The 12,701-nt window shown below is 47.4% G+C and overlaps 2 protein-coding genes across 2 annotated transcripts; both read left to right on the top strand.

The window, feature by feature from the left end:
- The first annotated feature begins 5,608 nt into the window (after nt 1-5,608).
- On the top strand, nt 5,609-7,191 carry Mur18B (Mucin related 18B). The gene is made up of 2 exons (XM_002055562.4): nt 5,609-5,769; nt 5,829-7,191. The coding sequence occupies exons 1-2, from the start codon at nt 5,656-5,658 to the stop codon at nt 7,059-7,061; spliced, it is 1,347 nt and encodes a 448-aa protein (XP_002055598.1). The 5' UTR covers nt 5,609-5,655; the 3' UTR covers nt 7,062-7,191.
- A 129-nt stretch (nt 7,192-7,320) lies between these two features.
- Nucleotides 7,321-8,819, top strand: Muc18B (Mucin 18B). Its single transcript, XM_002055563.4, has one exon. The coding sequence runs from the start codon at nt 7,403-7,405 to the stop codon at nt 8,699-8,701; it is 1,299 nt and encodes a 432-aa protein (XP_002055599.3). The 5' UTR covers nt 7,321-7,402; the 3' UTR covers nt 8,702-8,819.
- Nucleotides 8,820-12,701: the final 3,882 nt, after the last annotated feature.

Genomic DNA, 12,701 nt, shown 5'->3' with positions numbered 1-12,701 from the left:
TAGCTCCGCGGGGAGATATTACGTTCCAAAACGACATAGCTCCGCGCGGTATGATGGGTAATAGCTCCGCAGGGAGATATGACGTTCCAAAACGACATAACTCCGCGCGGTATGATGGGTAATAGCTTCGCGGGGAGATATGACGTTCCAAAACGACATAGCTCCGCGCTGTACGATGGATAATAGCTCCGCGGGGAGATATGACATTCCAAAACGACATAACTCCCTCCGCTCGGATGGAAATAGCCTCGCGGGGAGATATGACGTTCCAAAACGACATAACTCCGCGCCGTATGATGGATAATAGCTCCGCGGGGAGATATGACGTTCCAAAACGACATAACTCTCTCCGCTCGGATGGAAATAGCTTCGCGGGGAGATATGACGTTCCAAAACGACATAACTCCGCGCGGTATGATGGATCATAGCTCCACGGGGAGATATGACGTTCCAAAACGACATAACTCCGCGCGGTATGATGGGCAATAGCTCCACGGGGAGATATGACATTCCAAAACGACATAGCTCCGCGCGGTATGATGGATAATAGCTCCGCGGGGAGATATGACGTTCCAAAACGACATAACTCTCTCCGCTCGGATGGAAATAGCTTCGCGGGGAGATATGACGTTGCAAAAAGACATAACTCCGCGCGATATGATGGGTAATAGCTCCGCGGGGAGATATGACGTTCCAAAACGACATAACTCCGCGCGGTATGATGGGTAATAGCTTCGCGGGAGATATGACGTTCCAAAGCGACATAGCTCCGCGCGGTATGATGGATAATAGCTCCGCGGGGAGATATGACGTTCCAAAACGACATAACTCCGCGCGGTATGATGGGTAATAGCTTCGCGGGGAGATATGACGTTCCAAAACGACATAGCTCCGCGCCGTATGATGGATAATAGCTCCGCGGGGAGATATGACGTTCCAAAACGACATAACTCTCTCCGCTCGGATGGAAATAGCTTCGCGGGGAGATATGACGTTCCAAAACGACATAACTCCGCGCGGTATGATGGATCATAGCTCCACGGGGAGATATGACGTTCCAAAACGACATAACTCCGCGCGGTATGATGGGCAATAGCTCCACGGGGAGATATGACATTCCAAAACGACATAGCTCCGCGCGGTATGATGGATAATAGCTCCGCGGGGAGATATGACGTTCCAAAACGACATAACTCTCTCCGCTCGGATGGAAATAGCTTCGCGGGGAGATATGACGTTCCAAAACGACATGACTCCGCGCGGTATGATGGGTAATAGCTCCGCGGGGAGATATGACGTTCCAAAACGACATAGCTCCGCGCGGTATGATGGATAATAGCTCCGCGGGGAGATATGACGTTCCAAAACGACATAGCTCCGCGCGGTCTGATGGATAATAGCTACGCGGGTAGATATGACGTTCCAAAACGACATAACTCCAGGCGGTATGATGGGTAATAGCTCCGCGGGGAGATATGACGTTCCAAAACGACATAACTCCGCGCGGTATGATGGGCAATAGCTCCGCGGGGAGATATGACATTCCAAAACGACATAACTCCCTCAGCTCGGATGGAAATAGCTCCGCGGGGAGATATGACGTTTCAAAACGACATAACTCCGCGCGGTATGATGGGTAATAGCTCCGCGGGGAGATATGACATTCCAAAACGACATAACTCCCTCCGCTCGGATGGAAATAGCTTCGCGGGGAGATATGACGTTCCAAAACGACATAACTCCGCGCGGTATGATGGATCATAGCTCCACGGGGAGATATGACGTTCCAAAACGACATAGCTCCGCGCGGTATGATGGGTAATAGCTCCGCGGGGAGTTCCAAAACGACATAACTCCCTCCGCTCGGATGGAAATAGCTCCGCGGGGAGATATGACGTTCCAAAACGACATAATTCCGCGCGGTATGACATTCCAAAACGACATAACTCCCTCCGCTCGGATGGAAATAGCTCCGCGGGGAGATATGACGTTCCAAAACGACATAACTCCGCGCGGTATGATGGGTAATAGCTTCGCGGGAGATATGACGTTCCAAAACGACATAGCTCCGCGCGGTATGATGGGTAATAGCTCCGCGGGGAGATATGACGTTCCAAAACGACATAGCTCCGCTCGGTATGATGGGTAATAGCTTCGCGGGGAGATATGACGTTCCAAAACGACATAGCTCCGCGCGGTATGATGGATAATAGCTCCGCGGGGAGATATGACGTTCCAAAACGACATAACTCCCTCCGCTCGGATGGAAATAGCTCCGCGGGGAGATATGACGTTCCAAAACGACATAACTCCGCGCGGTATGATGGGTAATAGCTTCGCGGGAGATATGACGTTCCAAAACGACATAGCTCCGCGCGGTATGATGGGTAATAGCTCCGCGGGGAGATATGACGTTCCAAAACGACATAACTCCGCTCGGTATGACGGGTAATAGCTTCGCGGGGAGATATGACGTTCCAAAACGACATAGCTCCACGCGGTATGATGGGTAATAGCTCCGCGGGAAGATATGACATTCCAAAACGACATAACTCCCTCCGCTCGGATGGAAATAGCTCCGCGGGGAGATATGACGTTCCAAAACGACATAACTCCGCGCGGTATGATGGGTAATAGCTTCGCGGGAGATATAACGGTCCAAAACGACATAGCTCCGCGCGGTATGATGGATAATAGCTCCGCGGGGAGATATGACGTTCCAAAACGACATAGCTCCGCGCGGTATGATGGATAATAGCTCCGCGGGGATATATGACGTTCCAAAACGACATAACTCCCTCTGCTCGGATGGAAATAGCTCCGCGGGGAGATATGATATGACGTTCCAAAACGACATAACTCCGCGCGGTATGATGGGTAATAGCTCCGCAGGGAGATATGACGTTCCAAAACGACATAACTCCGCTCGGTATGATGGGTAATAGCTTCGCGGGGAGATATGACGTTCCAAAACGACATAGCTCCGCGCGGTATGATGGATAATAGCTCCGCGGGGAGATATGACGTTCCAAAACGACATAACTCCGCGCGGTATGATGGGTAATAGCTTCGCGGGAGATATGACGGTCCAAAACGACATAACTCCCTCCGCTCGATGGAAATAGCTCCGCGGGGAGATATGACGTTCCAAAACGACATTACTCCGCGCGGTATGATGGGTAATAGCTTCGCGGGGAGATATGACGTTCCAAAACGACATAGCTCCGCGCGGTATGATGGATAATAGCTCCGCGGGGAGATATGACGTTCCAAAACGACATAACTCCCTCCGCTCGGATGGAAATAGCTCCGCGGGGAGATATGACGTTCCAAAACGACATAACTCCGCGCGGTATGATGGGTAATAGCTTCGCGGGAGATATGACGGTCCAAAACGACATAGCTCCGCGCGGTATGATGGATAATAGCTCCGCGGGGAGATATGACGTTCCAAAACGACATAGCTCCGCGCGGTATGATGGATAATAGCTCCGCGGGGAGATATGACGTTCCAAAACGACATAACTCCGCGCGGTATGATGGATAATAGCTCCGCGGGGAGATATGACGTTCCAAAACGACATAACTCCCTCCGCTCGGATGGAAATAGCTCCGCGGGGAGATATGACGTTCCAAAACGACATAACTCCGCGCGGTATGATGGGTAATAGCTTCGCGGGAGATATGACGTTCCAAAACGACATAGCTCCGCGCGGTATGATGGGTAATAGCTCCGCGGGGAGATATGACGTTCCAAAACGACATAGCTCCGCGCGGTATGATGGATAATAGCTCCGCGGGGAGATATGACGTTCCAAAACGACATAACTCCGCGCGGTATGATGGGTAATAGCTTCGCGGGGAGATATGACATTCCAAAACGAGATAACTCCGCGCGGTATGATGGGTAATAGCTCCGCGGGGAGATATGACGTTCCAAAACGACATAACTCCCTCCGCTCGGATGGAAATAGCTCCGCGGGGAGATATGATATGACGTTCCAAAACGACATAACTCCGCGCGGTATGATGGGTAATAGCTCCGCGGGGAGATATGACGTTCCAAAACGACATAACTCCGCGCGGTATGATGGGTAATAGCTTCGCGGGGAGATATGACATTCCAAAACGAGATAACTCCGCGCGGTATGATGGGTAATAGCTCCGCGGGGAGATATGACGTTCCAAAACGACATAGCTCCGCGCGGTATGATGGATAATAGCTCCGCGGGGAGATATGACGTTCCAAAACGACATAACTCCCTCCGCTCGGATGGAAATAGCTCCGCGGGGAGATATGATATGACGTTCCAAAACGACATAACTCCGCGCGGTATGATGGGTAATAGCTCCGCGGGGAGATATGACGTTCCAAAACGACATAACTCCGCGCGGTATGATGGGTAATAGCTTCGCGGGGAGATATGACGTTCCAAAACGACATAGCTCCGCGCGGTATGATGGGTAATAGCTTCGCGGGAGATATGACGTTCCAAAACGACATAGCTCCGCGCGGTATGATGGATAATAGCTCCGCGGAGAGATATGACGTTCCAAAACGACATAACTCCCTCCGCTCGGATGGAAATAGCTCCGCGGGGAGATATGACGTTCCAAAACGACATAACTCCGCGCGGTATGATGGGTAATAGCTTCGCGGGGAGATATGACGTTCCAAAACGACATAGCTCCGCGCGGTATGATGGATAAAAGCTCCGCGGGGAGATATGACGTTCCAAAACGACATAGCTCCGCGCGGTATGATGGATAAAAGCTCCGCGGGGATATATGACGTTCCAAAACGACATAACTCCGCGCGGTATGATGGATAATAGCTTCGCGGGGAGATATGACGTTCCAAAACGACATAGCTCCGCGCGGTATAATGGATAATAGCTCCGCGGGGAGATATGACGTATTAAGCTCCGTGTTTTCCGCATCCATAAGTCCAGGTTTTGGTTCAAGAATTGCCTTTTCATATAAATACACAAAGTGTACATGAAACAATTTGATTTTCATTTATAATTTTCCGTTCTACTCACTATATATATCATAGTCGGCAAAAGAACAAGTTTCGAATGGAAAGTAAAAGTAAAAAAAAAACACAAATATATATGCAATCTTAGTGATTCATGCTTGTTTTTTTCTTGTTTATTTTTCTGTTACTTTTATCACTCAAACAGGCAAGGTTCATGCCAATAAATAATGTTGAGCGGCCGGGGTAGATAGGCAAAAAGTACCCGCCTGTCCGATCGGAGCTCATCCAGATACAGATTTCCCCCAGATATAACATGAACACGTCTGTCGCTTGACCTCCTATAATGGAGCTTATCAAGACTGAGTATATCTTTACAGACTTCCGTTTCACATCCGTGGACTGAGAGCTGTGCTGGGCGTGGCAGCAGCAGCAGCAGCAGCAGCAGCTGATTTTATGGCTTTACAACTGTATTTTGCCATGGTTGATGACGTTCAAGCAACGTTTTATTTGCGCTATATACTAAGTCAGACTGGAGATGGAGATAGGGCCAGGTTGGCAATTAGGCGCTAGGGTTGATAAGCCGCAGCATCCGGCGCCAAGTTTCTGCTATATAATAGGGTGTGGGTAACGGCAGTAGCTCATACAACGATCGACCGAAGTTAGCCACCGGCAACACGATGACGACGACGACGACAACCAGAACAACCCAAACAACCAGAACCACAACGATGACAGCGAGGCGTGGAAAGTTCTCGACAGCATCCTCGGTGCTACTGCTCTGCGCAGCCCTGGTGAGTCTCATTTGGCCGTGTGCTCAGGATATGGATATCTAAAAGTTAGTCAATTGCAGCTAATGACCAAGTCCTGCGGCATTCTGGCCCTCAGTGGCGATGGCAATGCCCAGTTGCCAGGTCAAGCAGATGCCTGGAGCGAGACAACAACAGTCAGCGAAGGCAGCGGCTGGGAGGTAACGATTGGAAGCACAGATCAGCCGGAGGAACTAACAACAGAGCCCATAGAGGAGCTGGATACAACAACAATTGGGGCGGATATACCAACAGAAGGAGCTGAAGAGACTACTGCGCCTGCGGATGCGGCCACCACGCTCAATCCCAACGAGCCCGAGCAGGAGACCACAGTTGCGCCCAATGAGGAACAGTCCACTGCGGGCCCCGGCGAGGAACAGTCAACCACTGGAGGCCCCGGCGAGGAGCAGTCTTCCTCAAGCCCCAGCGAGCAGCCGTCCACTTCAGGTCCTGGCGTGGAACAGTCTTCCTCAAGCCCCGGCGAGCAGCCGTCCACTTCAAGCCCCGGGGAGAGCCAGTCGACCACATCAGGCCCCGGCGAGGAACAGTCCTCTTCAAGCCCCAGCGAGGAGCCACCGACCACCACACCCAGCGAGGAGCTACCCACCACAACCACGGAAGCAGAGCCAGTTATAACCACCATTGCTCCAACGCCACCGGCACCGCCTGTATTTGAGTGCCCGACCGTAGGTCTATTCCCTGATATCAGCGGCGACTGTCAGCGCTTCCACAACTGTCTGCTGAACCTGCTGACGGGTGAGCTGAAGTCCTATGATATGGTATGCCCTCCACTGTTGGCCTTCTCGCCCACCTATGGCCGCTGCATGCGAGATTTGGCGGAATGCGACAACGATGCGTTCGTTTGCCAGAGGCCCGGACACTTTGCCGGCAGCGATGAGACCCACTACTATAACTGTGTGCCGAATTTGCGCGGTGGCTTCCACAAGTACATTGTGCGCTGCTCCGTTGGTCAGCGTTTTGAGCCTTTGATAGGCCGCTGCTGGCGTTACGATTGGACGCAATTATTGCCCGGACAGGCGCTGGAAGCTAGCGATTTGGCGGCCATCAAACGTGAACAAAAGGAATTGAAGGCGGAGGAAAAGCTGCGCCTGAAGGCCGAGAAGAATCAAGAGAAATTGGCGCGCAAGCAGCAAAAGCTGGAGGAGAAGCTGGCCAAGAAGGCGGCCAAGGAACAGGCCAAAAAGGACGCCAAGGCAAACAAGCCCGTGTCCGTGGAGAGCGCCGAGTCCCCAGAGCAGCCAAGCTTCGAATTCTAAGTCCAATCGGCCCAGATTCCACTCACAATCTATGTTGGTGTATAGCGTAGTCTCATATGGTTATGGTTCTTAAATTCTACAATTTTTTTTTTCTTTCTGTATTGCATAAATAAAGACTAAAATTCTTTAATATTCACTCTCTAAATGGGCTTGTGGCCAGCAGCAGCGGCGGCTCGTTTATCAGCTAATCGGACGCAATCACGAAATTTGTTATTAAGTTGTTTGTGGCCGACTATAAAAGAACCGAGCCTAGAGCCCAGTCCAGTTAGTCTGTCGAAACAAGTAACGAGTCGCTAAAGAGATTGTCTAAAAAGGACCTCATTTTACAGTAAGCTGAGAATATGTTGAACATTCACTTGGCACTGGCCGCCATGTGCCTGGTGCTGTGCGGAGCGGCCCAGGCCGGAGATAGCCATCCATGCAGTCGCACTGGATTCGTTGCGCTCGTGGATAATGCGCAGGAGTACTTTGCCTGCGAGCCAACACCCAATGGTGGTTACTCATTGAGGCGTTTGAGGTGCCAGGACAATATGAGCTTCAACTCGGTGCTGGCAAAATGTGTTGAGCGTTCGCGGGATGCTGTCGCAGCTGATGGCAGCGATATTGAGAATCCCACAATACCGCCAGGCAATTTTGAGGATTCCACTGATGCCCCAGCTTCTACCAAGGAGCCAGAGCCAACTGATGCGCCCGGTTCCACCAAGGAGCCAGAGCCTACTGATGCGCCCGGTTCCACCAAGGAGCCAGAGCCAACTGATGCGCCCGGTTCCACCAAGGAGCCAGAGCCAACTGATGCGCCCGGTTCCACCAAGGAGCCAGAGCCAACTGATGCGCCCGGTTCCACCAAGGAGCCAGAGCCAACTGATGCGCCCGGTTCCACCAAGGAGCCAGAGCCAACTGATGCGCCCGGTTCCACCAAGGAGCCAGAGCCAACTGATGCGCCCGGTTCCACCAAGGAGCCAGAGCCAACTGATGCGCCCGGTTCCACCAAGGAGCCAGAGCCAACTGATGCGCCCGGTTCCACCAAGGAGCCAGAGCCAACTGATGCGCCCGGTTCCACCAAGGAGCCAGAGCCAACTGATGCGCCCGGTTCCACCAAGGAGCCAGAGCCAACTGATGCGCCCGGTTCCACCAAGGAGCCTGAACCAACTGATGCGCCCGGTTCCACCAAGGAGCCAGAGCCAACTGATGCGCCCGGTTCCACCAAGGAGCCAGAGCCAACTGATGCGCCCGGTTCTACTAAGGAGCCTGAACCAACTGATGCGCCCGGTTCCACCAAGGAGCCAGAGCCAACTGATGCGCCCGGTTCCACCAAGGAGCCAGAGCCAACTGATGCGCCCGGTTCTACTAAGGAGCCTGAACCAACTGATGCGCCCGGTTCCACCAAGGAGCCAGAGCCAACTGATGCGTCCACCACCGAACAACCTGGAACGAGCACCACAGTAAAGGAAGTTTGCGCAACAACAGGCTTTCTGCCCAAGAATGGAAACTGTTATCAATATGTAATATGCTACGAGGATGACGAGGGGGATTTAATTGCCTTAACCCAAGACTGCCCAGAAGGGATGCAGTTCAATCCCGATTCGAGGTACTGCGAGCTGGGCTACGATTGCAACAACCCAACAACTCCGGAGCAGTGAGCATAAGTGAAGAATTTTAGAGATGAAATAAATATCCCACTGTGTACTATTAAGCAATGCATAACTATACCAAATTCTTTGTTCTATACTTATGGAATATTTTTTTTTTTGTTTTTTTTTTCTCCTTATAAATAAATTTTAGTTTAATTGATGTTAATTGATTGCAAAAGCATAGCATATCACGCATTGTACCTGAACTGGGCTAAAAATCAATTCGTTTAGAATAGGAAATATTTATGACGTCGATAAGGAGGCAATTTAATTTTCGATACCGCTCTTCCCTTATCAATGGCACTTCAAGTTCTTCCAATATTTAGGTGCTCAATTAGACAGCGATTGGCTCCCATTCAGCGTTAATTACAAGCTACTCGTACTCGAATCATATTCGAACCCAGCCACGTAGTGCTTTTGGGGCTATCTGTGGATCTGTGGACCTGAGCTGGGCAATTATAGACAATTCAATTTAATTGAAAAATTTAATACTGTCTCTTATAACATTTCAGTATTAAATTAATGCAATAGGCCTCATAACGGCACGAAAAAAAAATTACAATAAATATTATCAGAAAACTTGTGAATCAGAATTCGTAATTGCCGCGTACTTACGATAGGAAATGTACTCTAAACGCGTTTTTAGTAATTATTTTTCGCGGTAAAAAGATATTTATATAGGCTTATTTAAGATAACTCTAAATAATTTAAAACAAGTCTAATCTTATCTGGGCAATGCCTTATAAAAAATAATCGCAACATATGCGAATTGGTGTTGCATGGGAATTCGTTCATTGTATATACCCTTGTGGAGGGTATTTTGCTTTTGTCACGATGTGTGTTACAGTACTGAAGCATATCTCTATATATAAAACTGTTTGTCCTGACTGACTGACTGACTGATTGGTGATCAACGCACAGTCCAAACAGTAAGAGTTAGGAAGCTGAAATGTTCCCTGTAGTTACCTTATGTGATGAAGGTGCCGGTTAAGGCGGGGTTTCGGGAAGGAAATGGGATTTGGTGGGTGACTTTTCGCGCTCAAATGCATTTAAATTTTTAAATATTTTGATTACTATTTGATCGGCCTTAAACTCATTTTCAAAGAAATTTATTCAAATTGATTTGAACGGTGTTACGGAAATGGTGGAAATGGGGATCAAAGATTTGGTGGGTTGACGTTTCGCCCTAAAATTTATTTTGGGGGATCTACTCAAACAATCATTTGAGTCATGTTTCACAGTGCATTTTTGAATATTTTTTTTTGTGAATTTTAAGTCGTGACCGATTTGCATTAAACCTATTTTTAAAATTCTACTTTAGAATAGAAATTCCACTCGCAACAGTTGTAAAATGGCGTAAAACGTTTGTATGAAAGTTGTTTGCTCAGTTTCAAAATCATTTTCAAAGCTTTTTGAGAACATTGATTTTATAACATGCGTGACACGGGCAAGGCCGGGCTATACCCGCTAGTATATGTATATTCTTGTTTAGTTGGTATATATATTAAGTTATTGAAAATAATTTGGACTTATGTATTTTTTAAACATGTAAGCAAAATCTTATCGAAATCAGAATACTTTATTAATACTTAGTTCTCTAGGAAAGATCGGTTGGGAATAAGTCTTTTATGTGAAAGCAATTCGAAGCCAAATGTTTACAAGAGTATTTAATTTTCTTCTGTTGTCTCTTAATATAAATTAATCAAGAATATTTATAAATAAGAAATGGACGTATTGAATAGGAGGAAGCATTTATAAAATCATTAGAAAGGCAGGGGGAGGGGTAGGGGCCATATGGAATGCATAGAAATCTGCAATGAACGCAATAAATATGCAAGTAAATCGCACGGCGGCCACAACTCGATGAATTCTCAAATGAGTGAAAGTTGGCGGCGCCGACGATTGCATAAGGCAGCAGCAGCAGGGGGGAGGGGGCTTCAGGCAGTCAGGTGGCTGGTGGGCAAGGGGCGGGGCGATGCGGGGCGGGTTTTGAGCTGGCATAGACGAAGCGGGAACCGTCGCTTGGTTGGACAATTGCGCATGCGCGTAACTCGTTAAAATGATTTCAACGCTGGCGACAATTAAAGCACGCCGAGCTTCACTTCCAGCTCCAGCTCCAGCCGCAGCCCAGACAGACGGCGGACGGCGGATGGCAGTTGCTTCAAATGCAAAATCATGCCGGCTTTTGGACGCAGTCCAGGCACGTATCAGGCCCCGTATCATCCCCTCCTCCGCTACTTAGTGCTGATGATGATGTGATAAGCGTTAGAGCAGCGCAAAAAATGAGACGGGCTACGTGCAACACACTCGGAGACTGGACTGTCTGTGCCATTTGGCCCTAAGCGAACGTTCATATGCAAGCGAATGTATCTTTAGACATTAGCTGCTACCTGGCTGGCATCTGTATACTGTATACTGTATACTGTATATGCTGTATGTGACATTGTATCTAACAGTGATGAGGTTTTGTTCCTCACTTTCTTTGGGCAGGTGTTGCGCAGCTGACCCAGCAAACAAGTCAACAGTAAACAAATCACAAACATTTCGTGCGAACCTTTCTTTTATTATTATCATCATTTTTGTTGGGCGCACAAACTGCGCCCACTGCTGACCCAAAATGTTGAGGGGGGGCAGCAGCTGAGATAAATGGCCAGATACAATTGTATCTTTATTTGAATGTTGCTCATGCTCGCACTTGTTATGTAATTTGCGCATTTACACGTTGTTTTCATCTTGTCGCCGTGGTTTTATTGTTGCCCAAACATCAAATTATTTGAGAGAAAAAAAATGTGCCAACCAAGATCGGCATTTAAATGTTGTACAATTATGCGATCCACCTCATGCAAATGAGGCAGACAACAATTGCAGCTGTTTGTTTTAAAGAAATTTTGGCCCCATTACCTGGCGGGCGACTGGTTAATACCCCAGAACTCCAACCTAGAGCAGCTAAGCAGCTGGTTCATTTCATGTCCATTTATTATAAGCATTATGTGTGTGTGTTTTTACTAGGTGTGTGTACGTATGTGTGTGTGTAGTGTATGCATGCATCTATGTATTCATTTATGTATAAATGTGTGCATGCATCTTCGCTTTCTGAGACCAAACGCAGACTAAGCTTTTTTGTAGCTGTGCTGCAAATTTAAATAAAACATATTTCTACCAAGTGCTCTACTCCTCGATTCTCAAGAGTTCAAGTAGGCTCTGCTGATTTTATGCCTTGTCAATAGTGTAGTGTAGTGATTTTTTGTTCTTGTTTTTTTTTTTTTTTTTTTAATTATTTTTGGTAGTTTTTGTTGTTGTTTTTTGGTGTGTATGTATATATATATATATATATATATACATATATATATATATATATATATATATATATATATATATATTTATATATATATATATGTATGTATGCATGCATGTATGTACGTATGTATGTATATATGCCTATATATGTATGTATGCCTATACTTTTATATGCAAAAATGCATACGTATATATATGTATATATGATTAGGCATGTTTGTATGTATATGTGCATGTATGTAGGTATCCTGACATGTTTTCATACATGCATTCATACATGCATGCAGGCATGCTTGCATATACATATACAAAACAAACATGCATACATATGCATATATGCACCCTTAAAACTTCGCCTACAAAATCGTTGAATCTAATTTCTACCGAGGAAGTTTGGATCCTACAAAAAGTGTGAAGCAAGTCACATGGTTTTTCATATAAATCCCTGGAAATGAATATGAGCGCGAGTGAAATTTCACGACAAACAGTTTTATATTTAGAGATTTTATATTATTTTGCAAGAGGTAAATCAATTAAAGACATTTTGGAACCCATCAGTTTAAGGTACAGCAAACTCATCTTTTAGCTCTGTTTATAACGTGCCGAAACTTGGCACAGAACCATTTTATTGATCGTATCACTCACCATTAGCTGTTCTTCTTAGTTTTCTTAATACGTGTTAATCACACTTGGCAGTTAATAAGTTTCCCCA

The sequence above is a fragment of the Drosophila virilis genome, chromosome X (assembly GCF_030788295.1).
Source record: "Drosophila virilis strain 15010-1051.87 chromosome X, Dvir_AGI_RSII-ME, whole genome shotgun sequence".
NCBI classification, from domain to species: domain Eukaryota; kingdom Metazoa; phylum Arthropoda; class Insecta; order Diptera; family Drosophilidae; genus Drosophila; species Drosophila virilis.
The sequence above is the reverse complement of the archived record's forward strand: the minus strand, read 5'-3'. Positions and strand labels throughout refer to the sequence as shown.